The 24,776-nt window shown below is 44.8% G+C and overlaps 1 protein-coding gene across 2 annotated transcripts in view; it reads left to right on the top strand.

Annotated features, from left to right (window-relative positions):
* Positions 1–531: 531 nt before the first annotated feature.
* GALNT15 (polypeptide N-acetylgalactosaminyltransferase 15) overlaps positions 532–24,776 on the top strand; it is a 37,572-nt gene continuing 13,327 nt past the window's right edge. Inside the window, exons 1-4 of one of the 2 annotated variants that reach the window (XM_032108551.1) lie at positions 532–705; positions 1,655–2,200; positions 14,335–14,501; positions 15,210–15,414. In XM_032108551.1, coding sequence (XP_031964442.1) covers positions 680–705; positions 1,655–2,200; positions 14,335–14,501; positions 15,210–15,414 — 944 coding nt within the window. In that variant the 5' untranslated portion in view covers positions 532–679. Of the gene's footprint in view, positions 706–1,066; positions 1,438–1,654; positions 2,201–14,334; positions 14,502–15,209; positions 15,415–24,776 lie in introns of those variants that run through there. The other variant, XM_032108562.1, reaches the window with a different exon arrangement.

Genomic DNA, 24,776 nt, shown 5'->3' with positions numbered 1-24,776 from the left:
GCTCTGTATATTTTAAAGAACAGCTGATGTAGGGAAGGTGCCAAGACACAGCAGAACAGTCACACTCCCTCAAGGCATTCTGTATAAGCTGCTTAGGGGAGTGCACACAGAAGTGAGACACTGTGCGCCTCCAGCACTCTTAAGGTGCTGTATACCATCTTTCCTTAGAGTACACTGCATTCCTGTCTTCAGGCTTTTCTTTTAGCTATAATGTCTAAAAATGTAGGGTTTTTTAAAATCTGTGAATGTGGAAATTCTCCAGTAATCACATGCCTCCTGGAGCAGGAGCTTTCTGCTCATCAAATATTGCAAGACAGGAGAAACACCACATCCCATGCCCCCAGCATCAAAAGGGTTGGTAACACCTGAGTTGCATCCATCCCTGAACTCTGCCAGACCAAGAGGCGTGTGATGCTGCAGCACGTGGACTGTCTCACCCCTTCTCCCATTGGACAAGCATTCATCTCACAGCAAAAAATGCCACAGTCCATGCTCAGTAGTACCCATGCCAGCAGTATTAGCAAACAGACCTCAGAGACTGAGCTCCCCTTTTAATCACAGAAGTTGTTGTTTTCTCTCAGTGTCAGTGGCTGTTGTTCCAGCCCAGGCTTTTACACATGTTATTTCTGGACTAATGAAAACTTGAAGTGCTGCTTGCCCTGCAATACCAAATTTATGGATGAGGAGACAACTTCAGCCTGCCAGGTGATAATTTGCCACCCTTATGTCAGTGTTAAAATCCCTACAGCTGTAAATATTTATTGGATATGAAATATACTCCAGCTAACACATTATCATATGAATAAATCTAACCTTAAATAAAACATGTGCTCTCCATCTTTTATTCAGTTTATAAAATTCTTGATTCTCGCTCTGCACATTCTCAGCTTAATACAGCTATTCTGAAGTACAGTAATCTGTGGTGTGCCTTGATTTCTCTTCTAATACAATGTTTTGCTTCTTGTATTTCACCTCTTACAGCTTTTGCAAAGTTTTGATTTGATAGGACAAGCACAGTGAGGGCATTAGGACCAAGAGAAAGACGCACACATTGCTCTGTATTATGTCTGGCAAACTGCTTCCTGACTGAGTGCCGTAGTTATGTGTGAAACAAAGTCAGGGACCGACTACTTCTCATCTGTTGATCACAGTTAACTTGAAGCCTCTGAACGGGGGAGAGCTGTCAGATCTGCTTTCAGAGATACAGTGCTTCAATCCAGGCAGCAGTTGGAAACTTTGAAGAAGCAGGATCTACTCTAGAAAGGAACTATGAGAAACGGGATTTCTTTTGACTTAGAATTTTAAAAGGGGAAAAAAAGCCCCAAAGATTTAGTTACTCTTTTAATCAGCAAAGCATGTACTTTCCTAACTAAGCTGGGACTCCGTATAATAAAGGATCTACTTTATCTCACTGGATCCATGCTACGTTTTACTACAGTAAGTACAATATTAATAGGAATGTTGTAGTGTTTTTTTTTTTTTTCTGTAAATAGAGAGGAAAGCATGAAATGCCATCAGTGAAATGTGAGGGGAGCAAAAAAATCCTCTTGGCAGATAGTGAAAACCAGGGCTTTTGTGCAACCCGAGGACTGGAATCTGAGGAAGATCCAAGTGATATTTAACATGACCATCTGTATCATTTTGTCACCAACAGTATGTTCTTGAGGAAGAAGTGCAGATATGGATCACGTAAGCTGCAGTTTCTCTTGTTGTTTCTGATGCTGGGGTTTTTGCTACTGATGGTTACAACGCTGAATCCACCACCCAGCAACCAGAGCAAGGAAGGGACTTTCCAGCCTGTGGAGTTCAACCCCCGGGAAGGGTATCAGATGGACTTTGTGGAGACCCAAGAGATGCTGGAAGCCCAGGAGGAGAGCCAGCAGTACTACCCTTTGGATGGTCTATCGCCTTTCATCTCCCTGCGGGAGGATGAGCTGATCATGGCCGTCGTGTCGCCCACCGGCAAAAGGAACCACAGCAAGGCCAGGAAGGGCTATCGCATGGTGAAGCAGCAGAGCAGGCGGCCGGAGAGGAAGGCAGAGGGGGACCCCGAGTCCCAGCCGCTGTCCCTTCCCCTGCAGGATGGGCAAGGAGCTGCTGCGGGGGAGCGGCCGCTCGGCCTGGACACCCACGGCTTTAACGAGGTGCTCAGCGAGCGGATCGCGCTGCGCCGGGACCTGCCTGAGGTACGACACCCGTTGTAAGTAAAACACCCTATTTCACTTCTGGGGGAAAACCTGCCTCCTTCCCCGCCGCCGCGCCCCTCCGAACCTCTCCTCCTCCAAACCCGGCATCTCTCCTCCTCTAGACCCCGCATCTTTCCTATCGAACTCCCCGCTCCGGGTCGGGAGAGCGCTTTTCCCCGCACTGCGTGGGGAACACCCCCCGTTCCTCAGAGCCAGGGACGCTACCAGCCTCCTTCGGGAGGTGGTTCAAGCCCTCAGGAGTCGGCGGGCGGCAAAGGTGGAGGGGGGCAGGTGCGGGAGGGGCTAGCTGGGGCTGGCTGGGTGAGCGGGGGCAGCGGGGGCAGCGGCGCGGAGCGCAGCGCCGGTGGGTGCCGGCGTCCGCGCTGCTGGGGCGCCTCCCGCGCCCCCCGCCCCGGCCCGGCTCCGCGGCGCCCTCAGGCCGAGCGGGCGGCAGCACCCCCTACCGGCGCCCCTGTCACGGCATGTGGCGGGGGCGGCGGGGCAGCGAGCTCTCCGGGCCCCCGCCCTTCTCTGTCGGTCCGCCTGTCCGGCCGTCTGTCCGGCCGTCTGTCCGGCTGCTGGGCTGGGGAGGGGGAGGGAATCCACGCCGGCCTGGCGAGCAGGAGAGGCGGCTTCCCTCCTCGGCCAGGCCCCCTCTCAGCCCACCTGCCGGAGCTATGGGGTCATCGGGCTTGCAAAATGATAAATGAGTCAAGAGTTGGGGCTTTCAGCTCTTCCAGAACAAAAGTGACCCAATGGTCACTCATAAAAATGGAGCCGACTCTGCACTGGTGTGGCTTCACTTTAAATATTGCGTGCACTTTTGGGCACCACAATATAACAAAGATACAAACTATTAAAAACTGTCCTCCAGAGGTGGACAGCAAAGACAGCAATGGGTCTGGAGGAGAAGCCGTGTGAAGAGCAGCTGAGGTCACTTGGTTTGTTCAGCCTGCAGAAGAGGAGACTGAGGGAAGACCTCATAGCAGTCTACAGGTCCCTCACAAGGGGAGGAGGAGGGGCAGGCACTGATCTTTTTTCTCTGGTGACCAGTGACAGGACCCAAGGGAATAGCCTGAAGTTGTGTCAGGGGAGGTTTAGGCTGAATATGAGGAAACGATTCTTCACCCAGAAGGTGGTCGGGCACTGGAACAGGCTCCCCAGGGAAGTCACAGCACCAAGCCTGACAGTTGAAGCAGCATTTGGACAATGCTCTCAGGCAAATGGTGTGACCATTAGGGTGTCCTGTGCAGGGCTGGGAGTTGGACTCAATGATCCTTGTGGGTCCTTCCAACTCAGAATACCCTGTGATTCTGTGGCAAGTATTGAAAGGAAACTTCTGGGAGGAAAGAAGGTGGAGACTGTTGCATCTGACACATTCTGCGAACACCACCATACCTGTCAGCACCCGGGCTGTAAGGCCACTGTGAAAAAATGTTGCATTTGAAGCCCCAGGTGTTACATTTGAAGTCTGGAGAACTGAGAGCCAATTGCCCCAGCAGCCCAGGAAGGGCTTCTCATCACACATCTTAAAAAGGATCTGAGGTGTATCTACTGTCAAGCTGCCCCAGGGAAACTTCAGGATGGACATTAGGAGGAATTTCTTCACAGAAGGGGCAATTAAACATTGGAATGAAATGCCCAGGGAGGTGTGGAGTCATTGTACCTGAAAGAAAGACGACATGCCACCTAGTGCTCTGATCTCGTCGAGAAGGTGATGATCAGTCGAAGATTGGACTTGATCTCAGAGGTCTTTTCCAGCCTAACTGATTCTATGATATACTTCTCTTCCCAGGGGAAAGGTATGTGGGTGGTGTCTTGCCTCTTGTAACAAAAACTATTGTAGTTTTCACCCAGGACATGGTGGAAAGATGCACTAGAAAACTTTTTAACTGAGACACAGAATAATTTTTTTTCTAGTGTTCATATTCACACGTTGAAAGACAGCTGGCAGCTCTAATTTAAGGGTACAGTCTCAAAGAAAGAGAAATGAAACAGTGTTTTCTGTACTTATTGACTAGATTCAGTGTTATATTGGTTAACGCCATTAAATAATGACATGCTGATATTATTTCAGTTATTTTTTGGCATGCTTCACTACTAACTCTTTGAACTATGTAATGTTCAAAGGAGGAATGACTACCCTGGTTTACTGCCTGTGATGTGAGCCAAAAAACAGTTTTACTTTGGCAGCTGAAGGGCCGTACAACAAGAGACAGCTTTAGTTAATACTAATCTTGGTAAGATTTAAGCCATGGTCTCAGAGCTCTTGGATGGATTTTGCTGTCTGACTAGTTACAGCCTAAAGAGCTCTCAACACCACAGCTTACAGAGCCCAGACTGAAACCCCAGATCTCAGCATCTGAGGCTGATCTAAATCCAGATCATAAACCTGCAGCAGAGGTATATGTCTAAGCCAGACCTGTCCTTTATGGCACAACACACAAACCACAATGAGGATTTTTAGGTGTAGTTTACTCTGGGGGCCTGGCTGGCAACTGTGTCAGTCCAGTTTTACAGCAGTGTAAAAGGAGAGCAAACCAGAATCAGATTGTCTGTGTCTCTCTTTGGCTTGCATCATGTTGTTCATTACAATGTCTATTATTATTTAATTAGAGGGAATCCAACCAGTTAGAGATGTTTCACTGAGTTACCTCCATGGACTCAATCTCCCCAATTTCACTTGAAATTGGATGGCAAATACTTCACATCAAAAGAGGCTCATCCTCTGAGGTACCTTCATCCCTCAAAGTACTTTCTGCTGCTATCAGTTGCTCCAGCTGGGACTGACACTCTCCTGGGACAGCTGAATCAAGCCTGCCATTGTGATTTTTATGATGGGGGTGCTGCCCAAAAGAAAGGTCTGTTTTTCTCTCTTGGGTTTGAGTGTCAAACATATCCAGGCAAAAGAAACTCACGAGGTATCTACAGAGGTTTTAAGTTACATTACAAAAGTGTAGCTTCCTCTGGAGTGCTGTTTGGAGCTGAATCTCAATGAAACATTTTTCTGAAGGTGAGTGGGAGTCCCTGTCAGCTATGCCTTTGCCTTGTTAGAATTGCTCTCTGTTCATTGCTGCATGTGACAATTCCTTGTTTTTCACAAATTAGATTAAATCACTATGTCTCATATCAGTCACAGCCCTGACTTTTTGAAATGCCAATTTATGATGGACAGTCTATGAAATTGCTCCAAATTACAGGGAAGGTATTTTTGTATACCAGTACCCTTTTGCATTTTTGTGAAGATTAGATATCTATATTGCAAGTCTTTGCCAATCTCCATGGCAACTAAGCACTCGCTACCAAGGTTATGTATTCAAGCACAGTTATTTTCAATTCTTTTCCAATTAAGATTTCACAACAGCCTTATTTTCTTCCTATAACCACAGTACTAGCAACTAGGTGCTAATAGCTATAGAATGTTTCTGGTTAGAAGCTGCCTGGTAGTAAAAGGACTACATCAGATCTTCATTTTTCTTAATTACCTCTAGATTCTTCTGCTTGAAAATACTCATTGCTAAGTCACGAGAGTATTCTTTTCTTGATCCTGCTGAAAATGGAAACAATCATATGAAATTGTGAGGCAACAGCATTATTGATTACGCAAAATTAGTAAACCGAGGACAACATAGATTAATTACAGTGTAGAAATCAAGAAAACTTGCCTGTTCATGCAAAAAAAAAAATGATGTGAACTATTGAAAAGTATAACAAATTATTTAAATTGTGCTAATTTTAAATTTATTTTCCCAGAAGTGCATCTATAGTAATCATTTATGTGTATTCATAATTAAATCATTCAGACTATGGATTCTCTTAAGTGATTAGTAGCTTTGTGTCTGGATAGTGTCTAGCAGCATAGGGCCTCAGTTCATGAACAGAAACACTAAGTAAAATGCTAATAAACATAGAAATATTAAAATTATACCCCTTACGTGAGTTTCTACTGAGTAGCCAATTGTTTAACAACCACTGTAAAATCTGTATTATGGTTTGCTTGGCAATACATAAATGCTGAAACAACAATGGGCCATATCCAGCAAATCATGTAATTCTTTGAAGAAGTTCTTGCTGCTGGAGATTAAATGAGTTAGGACACTCAATGACTGTCATTCGGGAAATGAAAAGATTTTTAAAATGTTCTTTCTAATGTCAGCAAAGCAGATATATAGACACAGTCTTTGCATATCTACAATAGGCATTTGAAGGCATTTTCTGGAAAATGTGCATCCTCACGCCAGAATAGATGCTTTTCATATGCAGTTTCTGTGAGGGTGAATGGGAAGTGTTTGTCATGTTTAAATGTTTGAGTTATTGTGGTGGTTTAACACTAGCTGGGAATTAAACTTTCTCTGTTCCCCTCTGGTGAGGGAGGGACAAAGGACAGCCTGGGTTGAGATAACAATTTACTGAAAGCAAATAGCAATGGAGTAAGAAACACACAGTGACAGCAGCAATATTGAAAACAAAAGTATACAAAAAGAGAAGGTGCTTTGCACGCAAAAGGTGTTCACCATCTTGACTTAGCTCTGCATGGCCACCGAGACAAAGATAAGATGGCAGAGGGATGTTCCTGTGACTCAGCAATGACAGTGGTTATTCCCGAGGCAAAGACAAGATGGCAGGGGGATGTTCCTGTGACTCAGCAATGACAGTGGTTATTCCCGAGGCAAAGACAAGATGGCAGGGGGACGTTCTTGTGACTCATTAGTGACACTTGGTTATTCCCGAGGCAAAGACAAGATGGTGGATGTTCCTGTGGCTTGGCAGTGATACACAGTTATTCCTGAGACAAAGACAAGATGATGGGCACTCTCCTTACCCAGTGCCACATGACCTCCTGAGACAAAGAAAAGATGGCAGACTCTGCCTGCAGCCGGTGTTTCCCAAGCCCAAAACAATGAGAAACAATGATGGAACAAGCTCCCCAACTGGATTGACCATTGCACCACACCACCCACTTCCAGACTGCTCTGCTGTTTCGATTGCACGCTGACTCCCAGTTGGGAGCCTCATTCAGCAGTGATTCGTTTTCATTGGAAAAGCAACCTGTACAAACTTTATAGTGAAAATACATTTTCTTTCTTAAATATATCTATATTCGTATCCATGGCCCATGTAAGGATCCATGTCTTTGCCATGTAGGGTTGAGATGCTGGCTTCATTCACTAGGATCGTGGTCAGGTAATCCACAGGTATACTGATCTGTTGTGCAGATGTGCTAGTTTGAAAACAAACCAGTGGGAGGCACCAAGTCAGAATAACAATTTAATGGAAATTAAAGAAAAGGAGAAAAAAAAGGTAAAAGAAAACACTATCAAACTGACAGAGTCAAGGTACAACCTGACACCCTGTTAGGCAGGGTGGTGGTAGCAGTCTGGTAGAATGGTGGCTGCAGTCCTCTGAAGCAGTGATCCTGTAGTGAAACAGTCTGCTCTTCCTCTGGAAGTCCAGTGGTGGCTGTGTAGCTCCTGTCCTCTGGAAATCCAGTGGGAAGCCCGTCTCTCTGGTGTTCAGCCTCAGCTTATATCCACGATGGGATGCTTGGTTCCTCCCTCTGGGTGGAGCATCTCACAATGGGGTAACGAGTCATGAGGCAAAGTGTTGATTAGGCTCATTAACAGAAGATAGTCCGGAGGGAGTTATCTCTGAGTCAGGCAGCAGGACAATGATGGGCAATTAACAGAAAGATAGTCTGGGGGGAGGAGGCAAGGAAACACTGCCCCACCTGATTTCAACAGCTGATGGGGATGGTAATAGAATACACTGCAACCCAGGACATTATCCACCCCTTATTCTATTACCATCTACATTATCCCAAATCAATACCTTCTTAAACTCTAAAACACACATACATATATATATATATATATATATATACACAGTGAAACCTACACACCGTTCTCACCTAAGATTAGGTCTCCTTGTGGTACACAACGGGTTTCCCCATCTTTCTGCATTACCCACCAAGTGCAACCAGGTCCTTGAGCAAAGACAATCCCACGGATGGGTTTGTCTTTGCCTGAGGTGGGATTAATCCAAACAGTCTTTTCCTAAAATACCTCTCAGGTGTACCGCAGGGACTCTATCTCCATCCACTGTGTGCAAGGGTTCAGACTCGGCAGGACCAGCTCGATTGATGGACCCTCGGGTATTGACTATCCAGGTGGCCTTTGCTAAGTTCACTTCCCAATTTTTGAAGGTCCCCCCACCAAGTGCCTTTAGGGTAGTTTTAAGTAGTCCATTGCAGCGTTCAACTTTTCCAGCAGCTGGTGCATGATAAGGAATATGATATATCCATTCGATACCGTGTTCTCTGGCCCAGGTGTTGATGAGGCTGTTCTTAAAATGAGTCCCGTTGTCTGACTCGATCCTGTCAGGGGTGCCATGTCTCCACAGGACTTGCTTTTCCAGGCCCAGGATGGTGTTCCGGGCTGTAGCATGAGGCACAGGGTAGGTCTCCAGCCATCCAGTGGTTGCTTCAACCATGGTCAACACGTAGTGCTTGCCTTGGCGGGTTTGGGGAAGGGTGATGTAGTCAACTTGCCAGGCTTCACCATACCTGTACTTTGACCATCGTCCACCATACCACAGAGGCTTCACCCGCTTGGCCTGTTTGATTGCAGCACAGGTCTCACAACTGTGGATGACCTGTGAGATGCTGTCCATGGAAAGGTCCACCCCTCGGTCACGGGCCCATCGGTATGTTGCATCTCTCCCCTGATGACCAGAGGCATCATGGGCCCAACGAGCTAGGAATAATTCTCCCTTGTGCTGCCAGTCCAGATCCACCTGTGATACTTTCACCTTGGCAGCTCGGTCCACCTGCTCGTTGTTGCGATGCTCTTCATTAGCCCGACTCTTGGGTACGTGCGCATCCACGTGTCGAACCTTCACGGTCAGCTTCTCTACTCGGGCGGCGATGTCCTGCCAAATCTCAGCGGCCCAGATGGGTTTCCCTCTGCGCTGCCAGTTGGCTTTTCTCCAGCGATCCAGCCATCCCCACAGAGCATTAGCTACCATCCATGAGTCGGTGTAGAGATAGAGCCTCGGCCACTTCTCTCGTTCAGCGATATCCAAAGCCAGCTGGACGGCTTTAAGCTCTGCAACCTGACTCGATCCACCTTGTCCCTCGGTAGCTTGTGCAACTCGTCGTGTGGGGCTCCATACTGCAGCTTTCCACTTCCGGTTAGCGCCTACAATTCGGCAGGAACCATCAGTGAAGAGGGCATAACGTCTTTCAGTCTCCGGTAGCTCATTATATGGTGGGGCTTCCTCAGCACGAGTCACTTGCTCTTCCTCTTCTTCAGAGGATAATCCAAAAGTCTCACCTTCAGGCCAGTTTGTTATAATTTCTAGAATCCCAGGGCGATTCGGGTTTCCAATACGGGCACGCTGTGTGATGAGGGCGATCCACTTGCTCCATGTGGTGTCGGTGGCATGATGCGTGGAAGGAACCTTTCCCTTGAACATCCAACCCAGCACCGGTAGTCGGGGTGCCAGAAGCAACTGTGCTTCAGTGCCAATTACCTCTGAGGCAGCTTGGACTCCTTCATAGGCTGCCAAGATTTCCTTCTCTGTGGGAGTGTAGTTAGCTTCAGACCCTCTGTAGCTTCGGCTCCAGAATCCCAGTGGTCGGCCACGAGTCTCACCAGGCACCTTCTGCCAGAGGCTCCAGGACAGACCATTGTTCCCGGCTGCAGAGTAGAGCACGTTCTTCACCTCTGGTCCTGTCCTGACTGGGCCAAGGGCTACCGCATGAGCGATTTCCTGCTTGATCTGGGCAAAGGCTTGCTGCTGTTCAGGGCCCCAGTGGAAATCATTCTTCTTGCGGGTAACCAGGTAGAGAGGGCTCACGATCTGGCTGTACTCGGGAATGTGCATCCTCCAGAAACCTATGGCGCCTAGGAAAGCTTGTGTTTCCTTCTTGCTGGTCGGTGGAGACATCGCAGTGATCTTATTGATGACCTCGGTGGGAATCTGACGTCGTCCATCTTGCCACTTTACTCCCAGGAACTGGATCTCTTGGGCAGGTCCCTTGACTTTGCTCCTTTTGATGGCAAAGCCAGCTTCCAGGAGAATCTGGATGATTTTCTCTCCTTTCTCAAACACTTCCTTTGCTGTGTTTCCCCACACGATGATGTCATCGATGTATTGCAGATGTTCTGGAGCCTCACCCTTTTCCAATGCAGTCTGGATCAGTCCATGGCAAATGGTGGGACTGTGCTTCCACCCCTGGGGCAGTCGGTTCCAGGTGTATTGCACACCCTTCCAGGTAAAAGCAAACTGGGGCCTGCATTCTGCTGCCAAAGGAATGGAGAAGAAGGCATTGGCAATGTCAATAGTGGCATACCACTTCGCTGCTTTGGACTCCAGCTCGTACTGAAGTTCCAACATGTCCGGCACAGCGGCGCTCAATGGTGGCGTGACCTCATTCAGGCCACGGTAGTCCACCGTCAGCCTCCATTCTCCACTGGACTTACGCACTGGCCATATAGGGCTGTTGAAAGGTGAATGGACCTTGCTGACCACCCCCTGGCTCTCCAGTTTGCGAATCATCTCATGGATGGGAACCACAGAGTCTCTGTCGGTGCGGTATTGCCGACGGTGCACTGTTGCTGTGGCGATTGGCACCTGTTGTTCTGCAACTCTTAGCAGTCCCACGGCAGAGGGGTCATCTGAGAGGCCAGGCAATGTACTCAGTTGTCTGATATCTTCTGTCTCCACAGCAGCTATCCCAAAAGCCCAACGATGTCCTTTTGGGTCCTTGAAATATCCATTTCTGAGATAGTCTATGCCGAGAATGCACGGGGCCTCCGGGCCAGTCACGATGGGGTGTTTCTGCCACTCGTTCCCAGTTAAACTCACTTCAGCTTCCAGTACAGTCAGCTGCTGGGATCCTCCTGTCACCCCAGAAATAGAAATGGGTTCTGCTCCCACATACCTTGATGGCATCAGAGTACATTGAGCACCGGTGTCAACCAAAGCCGTGTATCTTTGTGGGTCAGGTGTGCCAGGCCATCGGACCCACACAGTCCAAAAGACCCGATTCTCCCTTTCCTCTACCTGGCTAGAGGCAGGGCCCCTCTATTCCTGGTCATGTTGCATGTTGCTCCCTTCCGATGAATACGTTCCTGAGGTCCCTTCAAGAGGATCGGTCATATTATCATTCCTGTACCGTCTGGAGTTCTGTGTGCGGGAGACCGGAGCAATGTTGACTCTAGATGCGCTTCTTGTGGTAGTTGTCCCTCTTTTTAGTTCACGTACCCGAGCTGCTAAGGAGGAGGTGGGTTTTCCATCCCACTTACTCATGTCTTCTCCATGTTCCTGAAGGAAAAACCAGAGATTACCTCGTGGGGTGTATCCTCTCTCCCTGGTTGGGGGTCGCCGGCTCCTAATGGCAGAGACTCTTGTTGGTTCTGGTGGGATGTGGTAAATCTCTTCCTTAAGTTCCTTTTTCAGTTTCTGATGGCCTTCTTCAATCAAGCTCCGGACTTGCTCAGCCAAAAGACTTGTTTCCACGGATGAGACATGGGTGCGAAACGGGGCTGTGACGGTGTCCTCGTAAATCCTCAGTTTGTTCACCAAGACGCCCACCCTGTCCTCGCCTTCCCTCCATTGCAGTGTTGCCAGGTAACGGGAGTATATCTCTGGTCCAAGGCGTGCGAACCTCAGCCACATCTGTGACGTGCACTGGACACCATCTGGGCTCTTAGGAAATCTCTCATCTTCTGAGAAAATGATCTCCAGCACAGCCAATTCCCTCAGGCACCGGATACCTTGTTCCATTGTGCTCCATTTTCCTTGGTGCACCTGAAGGTCTTCTTTACAAAGGTACCTGTCCCTTACACTTGTAAGCAGTCGCCGCCAGAGGCTGAGGGTTTCTTGGGTTCTCCCGATCCCCTGGTCAATGACCACATCCCGGGACAGAGATCCCAGTTGCCTGGCCTCACTTCCGTCCAGAATGGTGTCATTGGCTGCAGCGTCCCAGATGCGGAGCAGCCAGGTCAGGACAGACTCGTTCGTCTGGCGGGTGAATTCCCTCCGCAGGTCTCGCAGCTCACCCAGGGATAGCGACCGAGTGATGATCTCTGGCTCTGCCTCTTCTGCTGGGTGCGAAGGTCCTGCTGCATCCTCGTCAGTCACTATGCGGACTGATTTGCTTTTTGATTTCTTCTTCTGCACGGGGGCAACTGCAATCGGTTTAGGCTGTTCTGGTTCAGTGATGGTTTGCGTGGGGACGCTGACAGTGCTTTTGGTTCCCTTCTCCTCTGTGTCAGTCTGCGTGGACATGGACGCTGTTTTCTTGCGTCTGGGTTCTTTCTCCTCTGTGTCAGTCTGCGTGGACATGGACGCTGTTGTCTTGTGTCTGGGTTCTTTCTCCTCTGTGTCAGTCTGCGTGGACATGGACGCTGTTGTTTTGCATTTGGTTTCTTTCTCCTCTGTGTCAGTCTGCGTAGACATGGACGCTGTTGTCTTGCATCTGGGTTCTTTCTCCTCGGTGACAGTCTGCGTAGACATGGACGCTGTTGCTTTGCATTTGGTTCCTTTCTCCTCTGTGTCAGTCTGCGTAGGCATGGTGTTTGTTGCTCTGCTCTTTTTCCCTCCCTCATCCTGAGGATGCTGTGCCATAGCTCTGATTCTAAGCATGGTGTACATGGTGCAGGCTGTACAGAGAAGACAAAGCAGAACTGACAGCAAGTTTATGCCGTCTTTGACATCCAGAGGGAATTCAATATTTTCAAAAACTGCTGTGCCTGGCCTGAAAGGCTGGAAGAAACCACTCTCTACTCCTCCCACCAGGGGCTGGGTGCGATTGTTGAGGAGATCCCAGACATAGGAGCCCAGACTAGGACAGCCAAACAAAACTGAGTATATACTCCGAATGGTATTCATCGCCTCACAGGTTATTATGCTGTAGACATAATAAACCATTAAAGCAATTCTCATACCATTCCCTGGTTTTAACAGGAGTAATACTACAGGCAGGTAGTTCCCCATGTGAGGAAAAATATAGAGAGCAAGATACAGTACCCACATAGACAAGCTGAGCACCACGGTGAATAGGTTTCCGTTAACACAAAATTGTAATTCTGACTTTCTCTCAGAGCTGCCCCACGTTGGGCGCCAAATTATGTGCTAGTTTGAAAACAAACCAGTGGGAGGCACCAAGTCAGAATAACAATTTAATGGAAATTAAAGAAAAGGAGAAAAAAAAGGTAAAAGAAAACACTATCAAACTGACAGAGTCAAGGTACAACCTGACACCCTGTTAGGCAGGGTGGTGGTAGCAGTCTGGTAGAATGGTGGCTGCAGTCCTCTGAAGCAGTGATCCTGTAGTGAAACAGTCTGCTCTTCCTCTGGAAGTCCAGTGGTGGCTGTGTAGCTCCTGTCCTCTGGAAATCCAGTGGGAAGCCCGTCTCTCTGGTGTTCAGCCTCAGCTTATATCCACGATGGGATGCTTGGTTCCTCCCTCTGGGTGGAGCATCTCACAATGGGGTAACGAGTCATGAGGCAAAGTGTTGATTAGGCTCATTAACAGAAGATAGTCCGGAGGGAGTTATCTCTGAGTCAGGCAGCAGGACAATGATGGGCAATTAACAGAAAGATAGTCTGGGGGGAGGAGGCAAGGAAACACTGCCCCACCTGATTTCAACAGCTGATGGGGATGGTAATAGAATACACTGCAACCCAGGACAGCAGATGAGTTATTTTATTTGTTAGTCTTAATGGTACTGCATTTGTTTGCCCTTTTCTCTCTTACTTGAGAAAATGTGGACATTGGTGAAGGCTGACTGACCTGCTTTATCCCTCACTCTGCTCTAATTATCTTTAGGTTTTCTTTGCGTTCTGGACCATTTCTGTTTGAGCTCTGTTTTTTGAGGCAGACAGAGCAGAAAAGAAACTATCCCAGAACACAGAAACACTTTCCTTTTTTTGTATTTTAGTTTTGATAGTGCCAGTCCCATATTTTCACTTCGTATTCCAGTTTTGGACACCTTGGTACTTCCTTTTCTTAGAAGTGAGTTGAGGTCCTAAAGTGCTTTCCACCCCTGAAGGTTTAGGTGTTGCTCGCAACTTTGCTCTGAGGAAAAAGTAGCCATTTGTACCAATGTTTCCAGTGTCTTCCTCATTTGGTCCCACGCAGGTGCCTACAGCAAAAATATGACTCCAGTCTGCCTACTGCTAGTGTCATCATCTGTTTCCATGATGAAGCCTGGTCTACTCTGCTGAGAACTGTGCACAGCATTATGGATACGGCCCCAAAGGCCTTCCTCAAGGATATCATCCTAGTCGACGATCTCAGCCAGCAAGGTAGCTCCCATTTCTCTGTATGTGAATTCTTTTTTCTAAAACTTCGGGGAAGAAACTGTCCCCCTTCAGGAAGTGTGTGAGGAGAGTAGAAGGCAAAGAGGAGTCTCAGGAAGCGAGCTAAGCAGAGCCTGGAGCTGGCTACCAGGTGTCACTCTCCATTCCTAGAATTCAGCGTAGCCTTTCAACTTTGAAATATGTTTCATTTTCCCCCCCATCATTTACAACCACTCTGAACTTTCTTACTTTAAAATAAGATCACAGTGTGCAAATCTTAGGATTCCCACTGGACCAGATCTGCTGTCATAATTTCCAGACTTTTTTGGCTGAAGTATAGAGTGGAAAAGTCCACATTGCTAAAGTAATCCAAAGTGCTTGGGAAAGCCAAACACCTGTAGTATCCCACTCTGATCTGTGTATTTTATGAGATGATGAGAGCATCCACCTTTTGCTGAAAACAGGAGAGGAGGCTATTAAGATTCCCACAGGAATAGCTTCATACCTTGTGAATTTCAGTTTCCATTAGTCTCTACTTCTCTTTGACATTATGCTGCTGTAGAAATATTTGGAATGTGGCTTAGTTGGCCATTTAAAACAAATGCCCCTGAAACATTTTACCAGCAAGAAGTAGCATCTCCTACTACCTGTTTCTTTTCTGTAACAGCTTGAATCAAAACTAAAACATTTCAGTGACTGTTCTGTTTCTGACAGGGCCCCTGAAGTCAGCTCTGAGTGAATACATCTCTAAGCTGGATGGTGTGAAGCTCATCCGAAGCAACAAGAGGCTTGGAGTCATCCGAGGTCGGATGCTAGGAGCTGCACGGGCCACCGGTGATGTGCTTATCTTCATGGATTCGCACTGCGAGTGTCAGAAGGGCTGGCTGGAACCCCTCCTGGACAGGCTCTCCAGAAACCGGTAAATATCCCTGGATGTGCTAATTTCAGCTGAAAGGGGTGTACTTGGAAAGTGTTGGGTAGTTTTTTAATCCTTCCTTGGTTACCTTCTTGCTTCTGGTCACATTCATTTTATTTTCTACCTTGTCACGATATGCATCACTCTCATATGTGGGAAGCAGGATAGATCTCACAGCTGATAATGCTCACTTTACACCCAGTGTAAATTTCAAAATTTGTTTCCAGTTATATCTTTAAGAAGTCTTCCTGGTGATCTGAATTAAAAAGGTTTCAGTCTCAACTTGTTTGTAAATCAGCAAACATCCACCAGAGAAAACTGCTGCAAGGCTCCATTGTTTTTACTTTTTAGCCGTCTCAGTGATGAAGCCAAGAATAAAAGGCTTTGTCCTCCCAAACCAGTTTGGCTGTGTACCAACATTACCTTTTGGCCACCATTTATACTCCACAGAAAAAGCCCAGACTTCCTGGGCAGCCTAGACAGTTCCAGCTAATCACAGGTACTTTCACTGACCGCAAAGTGACAGAGTAAGGTAGAGATTCATATTTCTGAGTATTTCATATTTAGGGTGGTTCTTGGGCCTGCTCTCTAATGTACAGCTGAGCTCATCTATGCAGTCCTTTGAAGAGATTAAAACCACTATGTTTTAAATGTTTCTAGGCTTACATGTCAGTAAATCTTTTATTAAAGGGACTTTTCTGAAAGAAAAATTTGTACATTAACTTGTCACTTGGGAAAAAATTAATTGCTAGAGTGGGTAAAATAAAAAAAAAAAATCTTTAAACTCTTACTAGACTGTTAAATAGTCACACTGAACACCTTCAAAGGCTGTTCCCAGGCACTGGAAGAAGCTGCTTTTATGGCTTATTATGTTTGCTTATAAGAGAATTAATGTGACCTTTTAGAAATTATTACATCATTTGAATGAAAACATTAAGAATACTAAAAGCAAGAGTAATGCTGCCCTAAAATGTCAGGACTATTCTTTTCAAAAAGGTCCTCCTTGGAAAAGCAGATTGGTTTTTGTTTGCTGACTAGTTAGATGGTTTAGTATGAATATACTTCATGATTCTTCTGCCTTGAACTATAGTCTTGTTTTTGATGTTCAAGCAAAACTACTGTGTGTATCAATTGGCCAGTCCTTATTCAAGTGTGTTGAAATTGCTGAAATTAAAAGAGCTACAAAAAGTCTCAGAGGAGAGCTATAGTGAAGGGAGAATTACAACAGCAAAAGAGAAGGTAGGACCCCCACCACTTCACAAGTGTCAAAAACTCACTGCCAAAAATGATCCCTGCTGAGGGAATGCAAAGCTTCCCAGTCTGCTATCATTCAGAGATTCTGTAACGCTGTCACCAGGGGTGAGAAAGGAATTCTCTTCCCCTTTAGGGCCCATATGCTCATTCATTCCTCCAGGATAGCAGAATTTAACAGTGAATTAACTAATGTCTAATTGGATTAATGAAGCAAAGGTGGAAAGCTGATTGGATAATAGTATAGGCTAAGCCATCTCTTTTTGTATGCTGTATCAGTCACTGTGTCTGACCCTGGAAGCTTTGCCACTGCTAATGAGGAGAACCTGTGCCATCCTCCATTGCTATAGGGAAGAAAAAGTCTAAGGCACCTGGCAATCACCTTCTCTTACTGTCCCTCTTTCTGCAGCTGAAGAATGGTGACAATAACACTGACCTGATAAGGAAGTTAATTCATGATTTTTCATAAATTGCTTGTAATGCTTGCCTGGAGATCACCATGGAAATGTAAAGCATTAGCATAGTCAACTTGGCTTCATTTAGCAGTTGAAGAGCTGTTAAATTGAATCGTGTGCACTCCCTAATACTACCCAAGTGAGGAAAGCACAGAGAAAAGAAGCTGAGAGTGACTGGTGAAATATCCATCTTTCCTCTTTTTAGTGTACCAATCAAGCTGTAACTTATGCACTTTTGTTGAAGAGACAGGATGGGAAATCACTTTATCACCTGGAGTGAGTGAGTTGTTTGCTGGCAAGGACAAATGCAGCCTTGCAAAGCTCAAACATTTGCAGGGGCTTAAGGAAGCTGGAGACTGGTTTTAACTTTGAAATTTGTGATTAAGCCTAATTTTCTAGACTCCTGATCAGAGTGTGTCACTATTATTGTGACCTGTTTTTCAGTGATGCTGAGAAATCCTTGCTCAGACTGAGATCTCACTGTGAGTTGGACATACAACAAGAGAGACACTCCCAGTTTTTAGTAGACTGTAGGATAAATACAAGAAAAATTATCCCAGTTTTACAGGTATAAAAGTACTTATACAAAAATACTTGGCAGATATTTGACTTGTTCTAGGTAATGACATTTCATCTCCCGACATGATGGCTTTATTCACTAACCCAATCAAATTTATTTTTCTGAAAAAAAAGTATTAAGTCATTCTAAAATCATTGGATATGCACTTTTGAGCACCTTGATTGGGACTAGTTCTGTGAACCATGCCTAACAAAGCAGTGCATCAGCTTAGTATGTTGCCTAGAGAATGGTTCAGTGGTTTCTAAAGCATTCCTTGACATTTTGATTATTCAAGGATGAATACCGTAGGTACCTGGACAATATTAGCAAACTACTTGAGATGCCCCACAGATCATTTCATTTGACACCTGTTTGTGTTCCAGGCCAATCCCAGGTGAGTAGCATGGTGGATAACAATGCAGCTCTGCCATTATTATGGTCATCTTTGGAAGGGTTTGCTGTTTCCAGGAGAGTGCAGAGCTGCTATTTTGTATTCTGTCCAAAGGCAGTGAAAGGCAGAGGGGGCATATAACGAACTGTGCCATGAAGCCTTAAAAAATGTGACTCCTTTGATCTAAAAACAGTGGTCACTGTGCTGAAGCAGGGTGATTAAAAAAAAAAAAATCCAAAACATATTTCCTGAAAATACTGCATGAAAGCAAAATGAACCTTGATTATATCCTTGACAAGGAATTCCACCTCTAGAAGAGGCCTGGGCACCATAACTATGGACAGAGGGGTGGTTTTTAAAGGGGTAGCTGGCCCTTAGGACCTTTCCCCTGCTCCTTATTGCAAGGGCTGTTTCCCTCTGTGCTGGAGCACTCCCTATACCACAGTTCAAATATTAGATTAGGAAACAGAAGCCTGTGATATTATCTAAAAAAGATTCTCTGGTTTCTAAAATTCAAAGTGTCTCTACTTAGCCCTGTGATTTAAGGTCACTCATCTTTAATGAAAATGCTGATAAACAGAATAAGAAATTAGCATAGCAGTGGAAAGGTGTTTCATCATCTGTGTGCTCCCATCAGGAACAAATGGAAGCCTCTGCTTGTAGATACAGGTATAGAAAGAGTTCTGCTGTCCAGAAATTTTTCTGTGTGGTTCTGATTTTATGGTAATACCCAAGAGAGAAGGGAAATATTTTGCACTAAAGATGAACAGCTTCTTCATCTCTTTTATTCTGATTCCCCACTTTTCAGTGGCCCATATCCCAGCTTTTTGAGCTACCAAATACATAAGCCATCTGTTTTCTAGCTTCTCACAGGCTTGAGAAAGCATGATGTTATCCATTCAGAGCCCACGTGCAATTCCAGGCTGCTCTCCCTGTTTTGAAAGCCTTCCATACATTTCACATGTAACAGCCTGCTTCCTGGGATTTCTGTGTTTGCTCAATCCTTTTATATCCCCCATTTGTCAATAACACTCATTTCAAATTCAGTAAATGTTCTGCATTTAATGGTAGGTTATGGGAAGATAAGCCATCTCTTTACAATCTTTCACAGTTGATCAGGATCAGAAGGTGACCTATTTTAAAAAAGTTGAGCTAAAGAAAATAAAGATGAGAGTCTAAAGCCAAAGGCAAATATTACTGCTAAACACAGGAGCAATGAAGATTTAGGCATAATTCATGGCTCAGTGTCCTGTGTGTCCAGGATTAAAAGGCCTTGGTTACCTCTACAGATTTTACTGCTCCACATACAAATTTTAATATTTTAGCAAAAAAGGCAGGTTCAAAAAAAATTTTTTTTAATAAAGCATTCCCAAAGCATTCCATTAGCACTCTGCTTTGCAGAGATTTGCTTAGTGCTTAGCATATGAATAGTCCATCCATTCAAGTAAACTATTTCTATGCCCTAAGTTAGTCTGGAGTTGGTCTGTAAGGTAGCATTTAAGTAATCCTTTATAACTTAGCTTTGCCATTCCCTGTCGCTGCATTTTATCTTCTTATTAACCCTATCTAATTTCAAGTGGCCTGTATTTCTAAGACTTCAGTTAGCCAGCAAGGTGCTCTCAGTGGAAATGCAGCATCTTGTGGAACCAGCTTGGGTCCTCAGTTACTCACTGAAGTTTTGACCGTGTGCAGAAACAGAGAACCTGTACTGCCTGGATTTCTTAGCTACTTAATTTTTGCAAGCTGTGATGCACCCTGAAATAGGTTGAGGAATATACATAATTTTAATGTTTGAGGTTTTGGTTTGGCTTTTTTCCTCCTTATTTAAAGGAGGATTTAAACTGGTTAAAATCTGTTCCCTTCCCAGCAAAAGAAAGTATAAATCAATACAGAAGCACTTTCAAAAAAAGTGTATCCAAAACTTCAAAACAGATACATTAATTAAATCTTCCTCTCCCCATGTTACTTAGTTTAAAATTAGAAAAGAACATAATGTCCATGCTGACTGTAATGGGTCATGGGAAGACATTTCATTTGCAATTGTATTTGGTCAAGAAATCCCAAACCAGGAAATCGTTCTTGTTTGGGTTGCTCTTGTTCATGGAATTGTGACCTTTTGTAGTTTGAGTGAGTTCCAAACATTTGAAATATTTACAGATTAGTCAAACAGTTCAAAGCCTTGCTGCTAGTTGTATTTGAATTTCCTGTTTCTCCCTTTCCTCAGACTCCACAGAGTAAAATTAGAAGTAGTTTGTCTGTGTGCGTTTCATTTCAAAGTGCCGAGAAGCTGCTGTCTGCCAGTTACCCAGTTAAAAACAAGAATAGCTAAGAACATCTTCCAATTACCATCTACTGCAAATTTGCATTTAGAACCATGCTAATATCAAACCATCACTAAATATGCAGAAAACAGCTATTTTAGTTTTTTAAATCATACTAACCAAAACATGGGTAAAGCAATACTTGATTAGGATTAAAATTGAATATTGACCAATTTTCATACAACATCAAGTTACTAAATTCCTCTATTTCAGATCAGAAAGACACTCCCAATACCTAGTTTTAAGAAGGTGTGTTTCTATTGGTTTCAGCAGAGCTACATTGTGACTATACTACACTTACACTAGGTGAAGGTCTAGTATTACTCTTACAGACATACTCTTGAAAACTGTTAATCTTGGCATTCTGAAAAAGCTACTGGGTAACTAGCTCTAAAACACAGTTATCAGGTTTTGCTGTATAATTTTGTGGGGAAGGAGATCAGATTTTAGTTTGTTCTGGTTTATGGTTGAATTTAGCCAGGATAGAACGTGACCTACCATGCGAGTTATTTTCAGCTGTCTTAAGCACTGTGATTTTCTATGTCATGATTTGCAGATAGTCTGGATAATTCCTTGGTGTCCAAGCTATCAGAATCCATTATGTCCTTACTGGTATATTTCTTGAATTGGAATCTTGAAGAATCAATGCCCAAACACTAGAACTACTACTGTGGTGCCTATTCTTGTGAGCAATTGCACTGATGCCAGAAGGACCATTGGAGTTTGGAGTCTTATAGCAGCAACAAATTTCAGGTGGATTCCAAAAAAAAAGACAGGTTTTAAATGGCTGCAATGATGTGAAAATGTAGGAGAGTCTGAAATGTTTGGATCATCTGATCCAGAATATATCTGTGTGTGTCTGTATTTGCACTGTCTCTGTCTGAACTATCCAGGATCAATTCAAGTGGTCTAATCTGCATGGTCAAGGTCTTTTCAGTGGTTTAGTCTACATTGCTTCTGGCTTCTGCTCAAATATGCCCTCCTGATACTTCCCTCTTGACTCTGAAGTCGTAAAATAAACTACCCTGCAGTCATTAAGTCCTCAGTGCTGTCTGAATGAGAATGGATGAACCAGTAGTATGGGTTTCAGCAAACAGCAGCAAACTGAGGTGGGAACTATGCAACTGCATCCACGCTCCCAAGCAGGCACTTGTCAGATACTCGTACACTGGAGAATGCAGCAGGTTCTAGAAATTACTGTTACAGTAACTTTTCATTTTTGAAGTTTAGTCATTCAAAATCCATTTAACTTGTTAGATGGATTTTTCCCAGCATATCAAAGAAAAGAAATTCCTGTTTGTGTAAGTCCAGCAGGACACTACCCTTAGTAACTTTTAGAAGCAGGTAGTTTCCTTTGCAGGCTGTTAGTTGTAGTGGTTTGGTCTAAAATACTCATTACTGTTTATCTTCTGTGAGATAAGAATTAGGAGAAATGCAGAGCAGGCACCAAACTTGAAAGAATATAAAGAAGTTTATTAACAGACCTAAAAGAAGGAAAAAAAATATATACCACCTTCAGAACTCTCCTCCTCCCCCCACCTTCCTCCCTTCTCCCACTGACAATGTGAAAAGACAACCCTTAAGATGTTCAGTCTGTTTACCACTGCCATAATAACCTTGTTTAGTCCATTTAGAAAGAGAAGTCTCTTCTTGCTCATGCTATGAAAACAGTATCACAACGAGACAGCCGCCCACTTCCAAATATTGTTCAGTCCATTTAGGAAGAGGAGTCTCTCTGCCTGCATGTGAGTCCCTTCCCCCGACTTGCAGCTTGTTCAAGGTCACACACAGATAGCAATTGGTTTTCCTGCGTTCGAGGGTCCACTCTTGAAGTTCTTTGGTGTACAGTTTTAAGGTTGAGCCGTTCAGAAACAAAAACAGAGGCCCTTCTCCTTCCCTGGGAGCAAAGGGTCTTCCTCATCTTCATTGTTAGGACTATCTCTGGGAGCGTCTCTAGGAACTGAGGTTTCTCCTTTCCCGTTTGGAGCAAAAGTCCTCATCTGGTCCATCTCTAGGGACTGAGGTTTTCTCCTTTCCCGTTTGGAGCAAAAGTCCTCATCTGGTTCATCTCTCCCTGTCCAAACTTCTCATGAAATTACAGCTGCGTCAGCATCTGCCTATCTCAGTGCAGGTGCTTTTGCTTACGAGCTGAACACTCCACCCCCCATATCTTCATGGAATTACAACAGGATACTCTGATATATCATAGCTTCACAACAGACTTTCAGCTTTAAGCATCTCCTGTGTCTCTTCCCTCAGGTTTTCAGCTCTTCACAGCAGTAAAAGGGTTAATCTCACCTCGGCCTTGCAGCTTTGCAGCTGGAATGTTGAATTTTTCTTATCGCAGTGGAGAGGGGGGAGAGCCGAGCCGCTCCGGCTGCCCACGGCAAGGCAGTGGGGGGGGGGTTCCACGGCTGGAACAGGTCCATGGCTTCAGGATGGCCGTGGCCCGGCCCGGCCTGGCCCAAGCAGGGCCTGGCCGGGCCCGCTGGCCCCCACACGGGGCCTGCAGCCGCCTGTCCCAGCGCCGGAAACGAGAGAGAGCTTGGAGGGGGAGTTTGCCTATTCCTAAATGTGGATCACAGAGGTGGTCACAACTTTAAGTGGCTTAGAGAATTGTCCATATTCAAACTGGCCAGCTGATAGGTTCTATCAGTTCCCAGAGGAAACTGTAAGCACCCCTTAGCAAGGACGTCCCTTCCGGGACTATGCTTGCTAACCTATGACATTAGTGAGTAAAGCTTTCATTAGAAAGGCCCCTGCTGGCTTGAGAGCTGGGTTGTTTCTCCTGTCATGGGTACAAAACTGTATCACAGGGACATCATTAGGAGAATCAGGGAAGGATATCAGCTGTATTATTTTTAGTATCACTTCTTTCCCTTTCTTCTTGAGTCCTGTGACAGGATGCCAGGAACTCACTGCCTTAACGTATGTGCCTACAAATGCTGCATGTGACCATAAAATTTTCTCACCTGTTTATAAACCAGATGCTTGTTTCTAAGAGTGCCTATTACTGCATATTATAAAGGATGGTTTTACACCTGCGCAGAGAAATAAAATCACTTTTCTATTTTAAATCTTCCTGGCTTAAGCTCATCATAGGACAATCTGCTCTTATTAGGAAACAAAACTGAGTCATTTTAAAGCAATCCTCTGCATGGTTCATCTTTGTACTAATCACTGGCAAGCAGTAGTCTGTTTCTCCATGGGCTTCTAAAATCCTCTACAGGAAATGTCAACTGTGAAAAAACAAAGTTGGGAGTTTCCCCCCACTCTGATACTGAAAAAACATTATTCTAGTGATTGTAGAGGCAGAGAAGATATGTCAAGATTACATTAACATCACTCAGAGCTACCATCTTCCTCAGCTGGTTCTGGCCTCTGCCGTGGAAAAGTACAAATGTCTCACTGCACTGGAGACTTCTGAGATGTCCTTTCTTCACTGACAGTATTATGTTTCAAATGAATTTATCTCCTTGTGATTTCTGACCAACATATATGTCTTAAAAGAGGAGATAAAAACATCTACATTTTTCCCCCAAATTGACCATTTCATTTTTCTCTCTTTTTTAACAGGAAATTATTTCCTAGGGAAATAACTACACCAGAATAATTTCCTACATGGATATTCCTACTCTAGAACAAGAATAATTTTTCCAGTGTACTTTAATCCCTCTTAAATATTACTGATTTTTCTCCAGAGGAACTTTTGTCTGTAGACAAGTCTTTGCACTGAGACCAGAGACTATCCTTTTAGCATAACAGAGAAGAAATGGATAATATTATTCTTCAACACTTTTTCCCTGCAGTCCTTCATACCATTTCATTCATACTCTGAAAATTTCCAAATGTGATATATCTTTGACCTGAAAACAAGGAACACTGAAGACTGTTCTGAACTACCAGTTAATTCCAAGATGATGTGCAAGTACACTCTGAAATACTGTGACTTCTTTGCCATAGGGAAATGTCTAGTACCTCTTCTCAGACTAATCCAGATTTAACTGAGGTTAGAAATGAATTCAAGGATTGCCACTTACCATGTAATGGCCCTGTTCTTGCTCTTAAAGGTAGATTCCACACTCTGACAGTGCATTTGCAAGAGCATTCTAAGATTGCGATAAAATACAGACACTGGCTTATGAACTCAATAATAAATGTTTTTTCAAAGCAGCCATCAGAACAAACTAAGAATACGTGCACTCTTCATTGGCCTGAAGTGACAAACTCATTAAGTGTGTGCAATATCTACAGGAAAATCAAAGGATGGTAAAGTGTGTGAGACCAAAACCATCTTCTGCTATAAACTTTGCATCCATGCAGAGCCTGTAGCACCAGAGATTGGGGCCTCCATGTGAAATAGCTTTGTAAGAATTCTGATGGTTAAC

The sequence above is a fragment of the Corvus moneduloides genome, chromosome 1, assembly GCF_009650955.1.
Source record: "Corvus moneduloides isolate bCorMon1 chromosome 1, bCorMon1.pri, whole genome shotgun sequence".
NCBI classification, from domain to species: Eukaryota; Metazoa; Chordata; class Aves; order Passeriformes; family Corvidae; genus Corvus; species Corvus moneduloides.
Note: the sequence above shows the minus strand (reverse complement) of the source record. Positions and strands in the feature narration are given on the sequence as shown.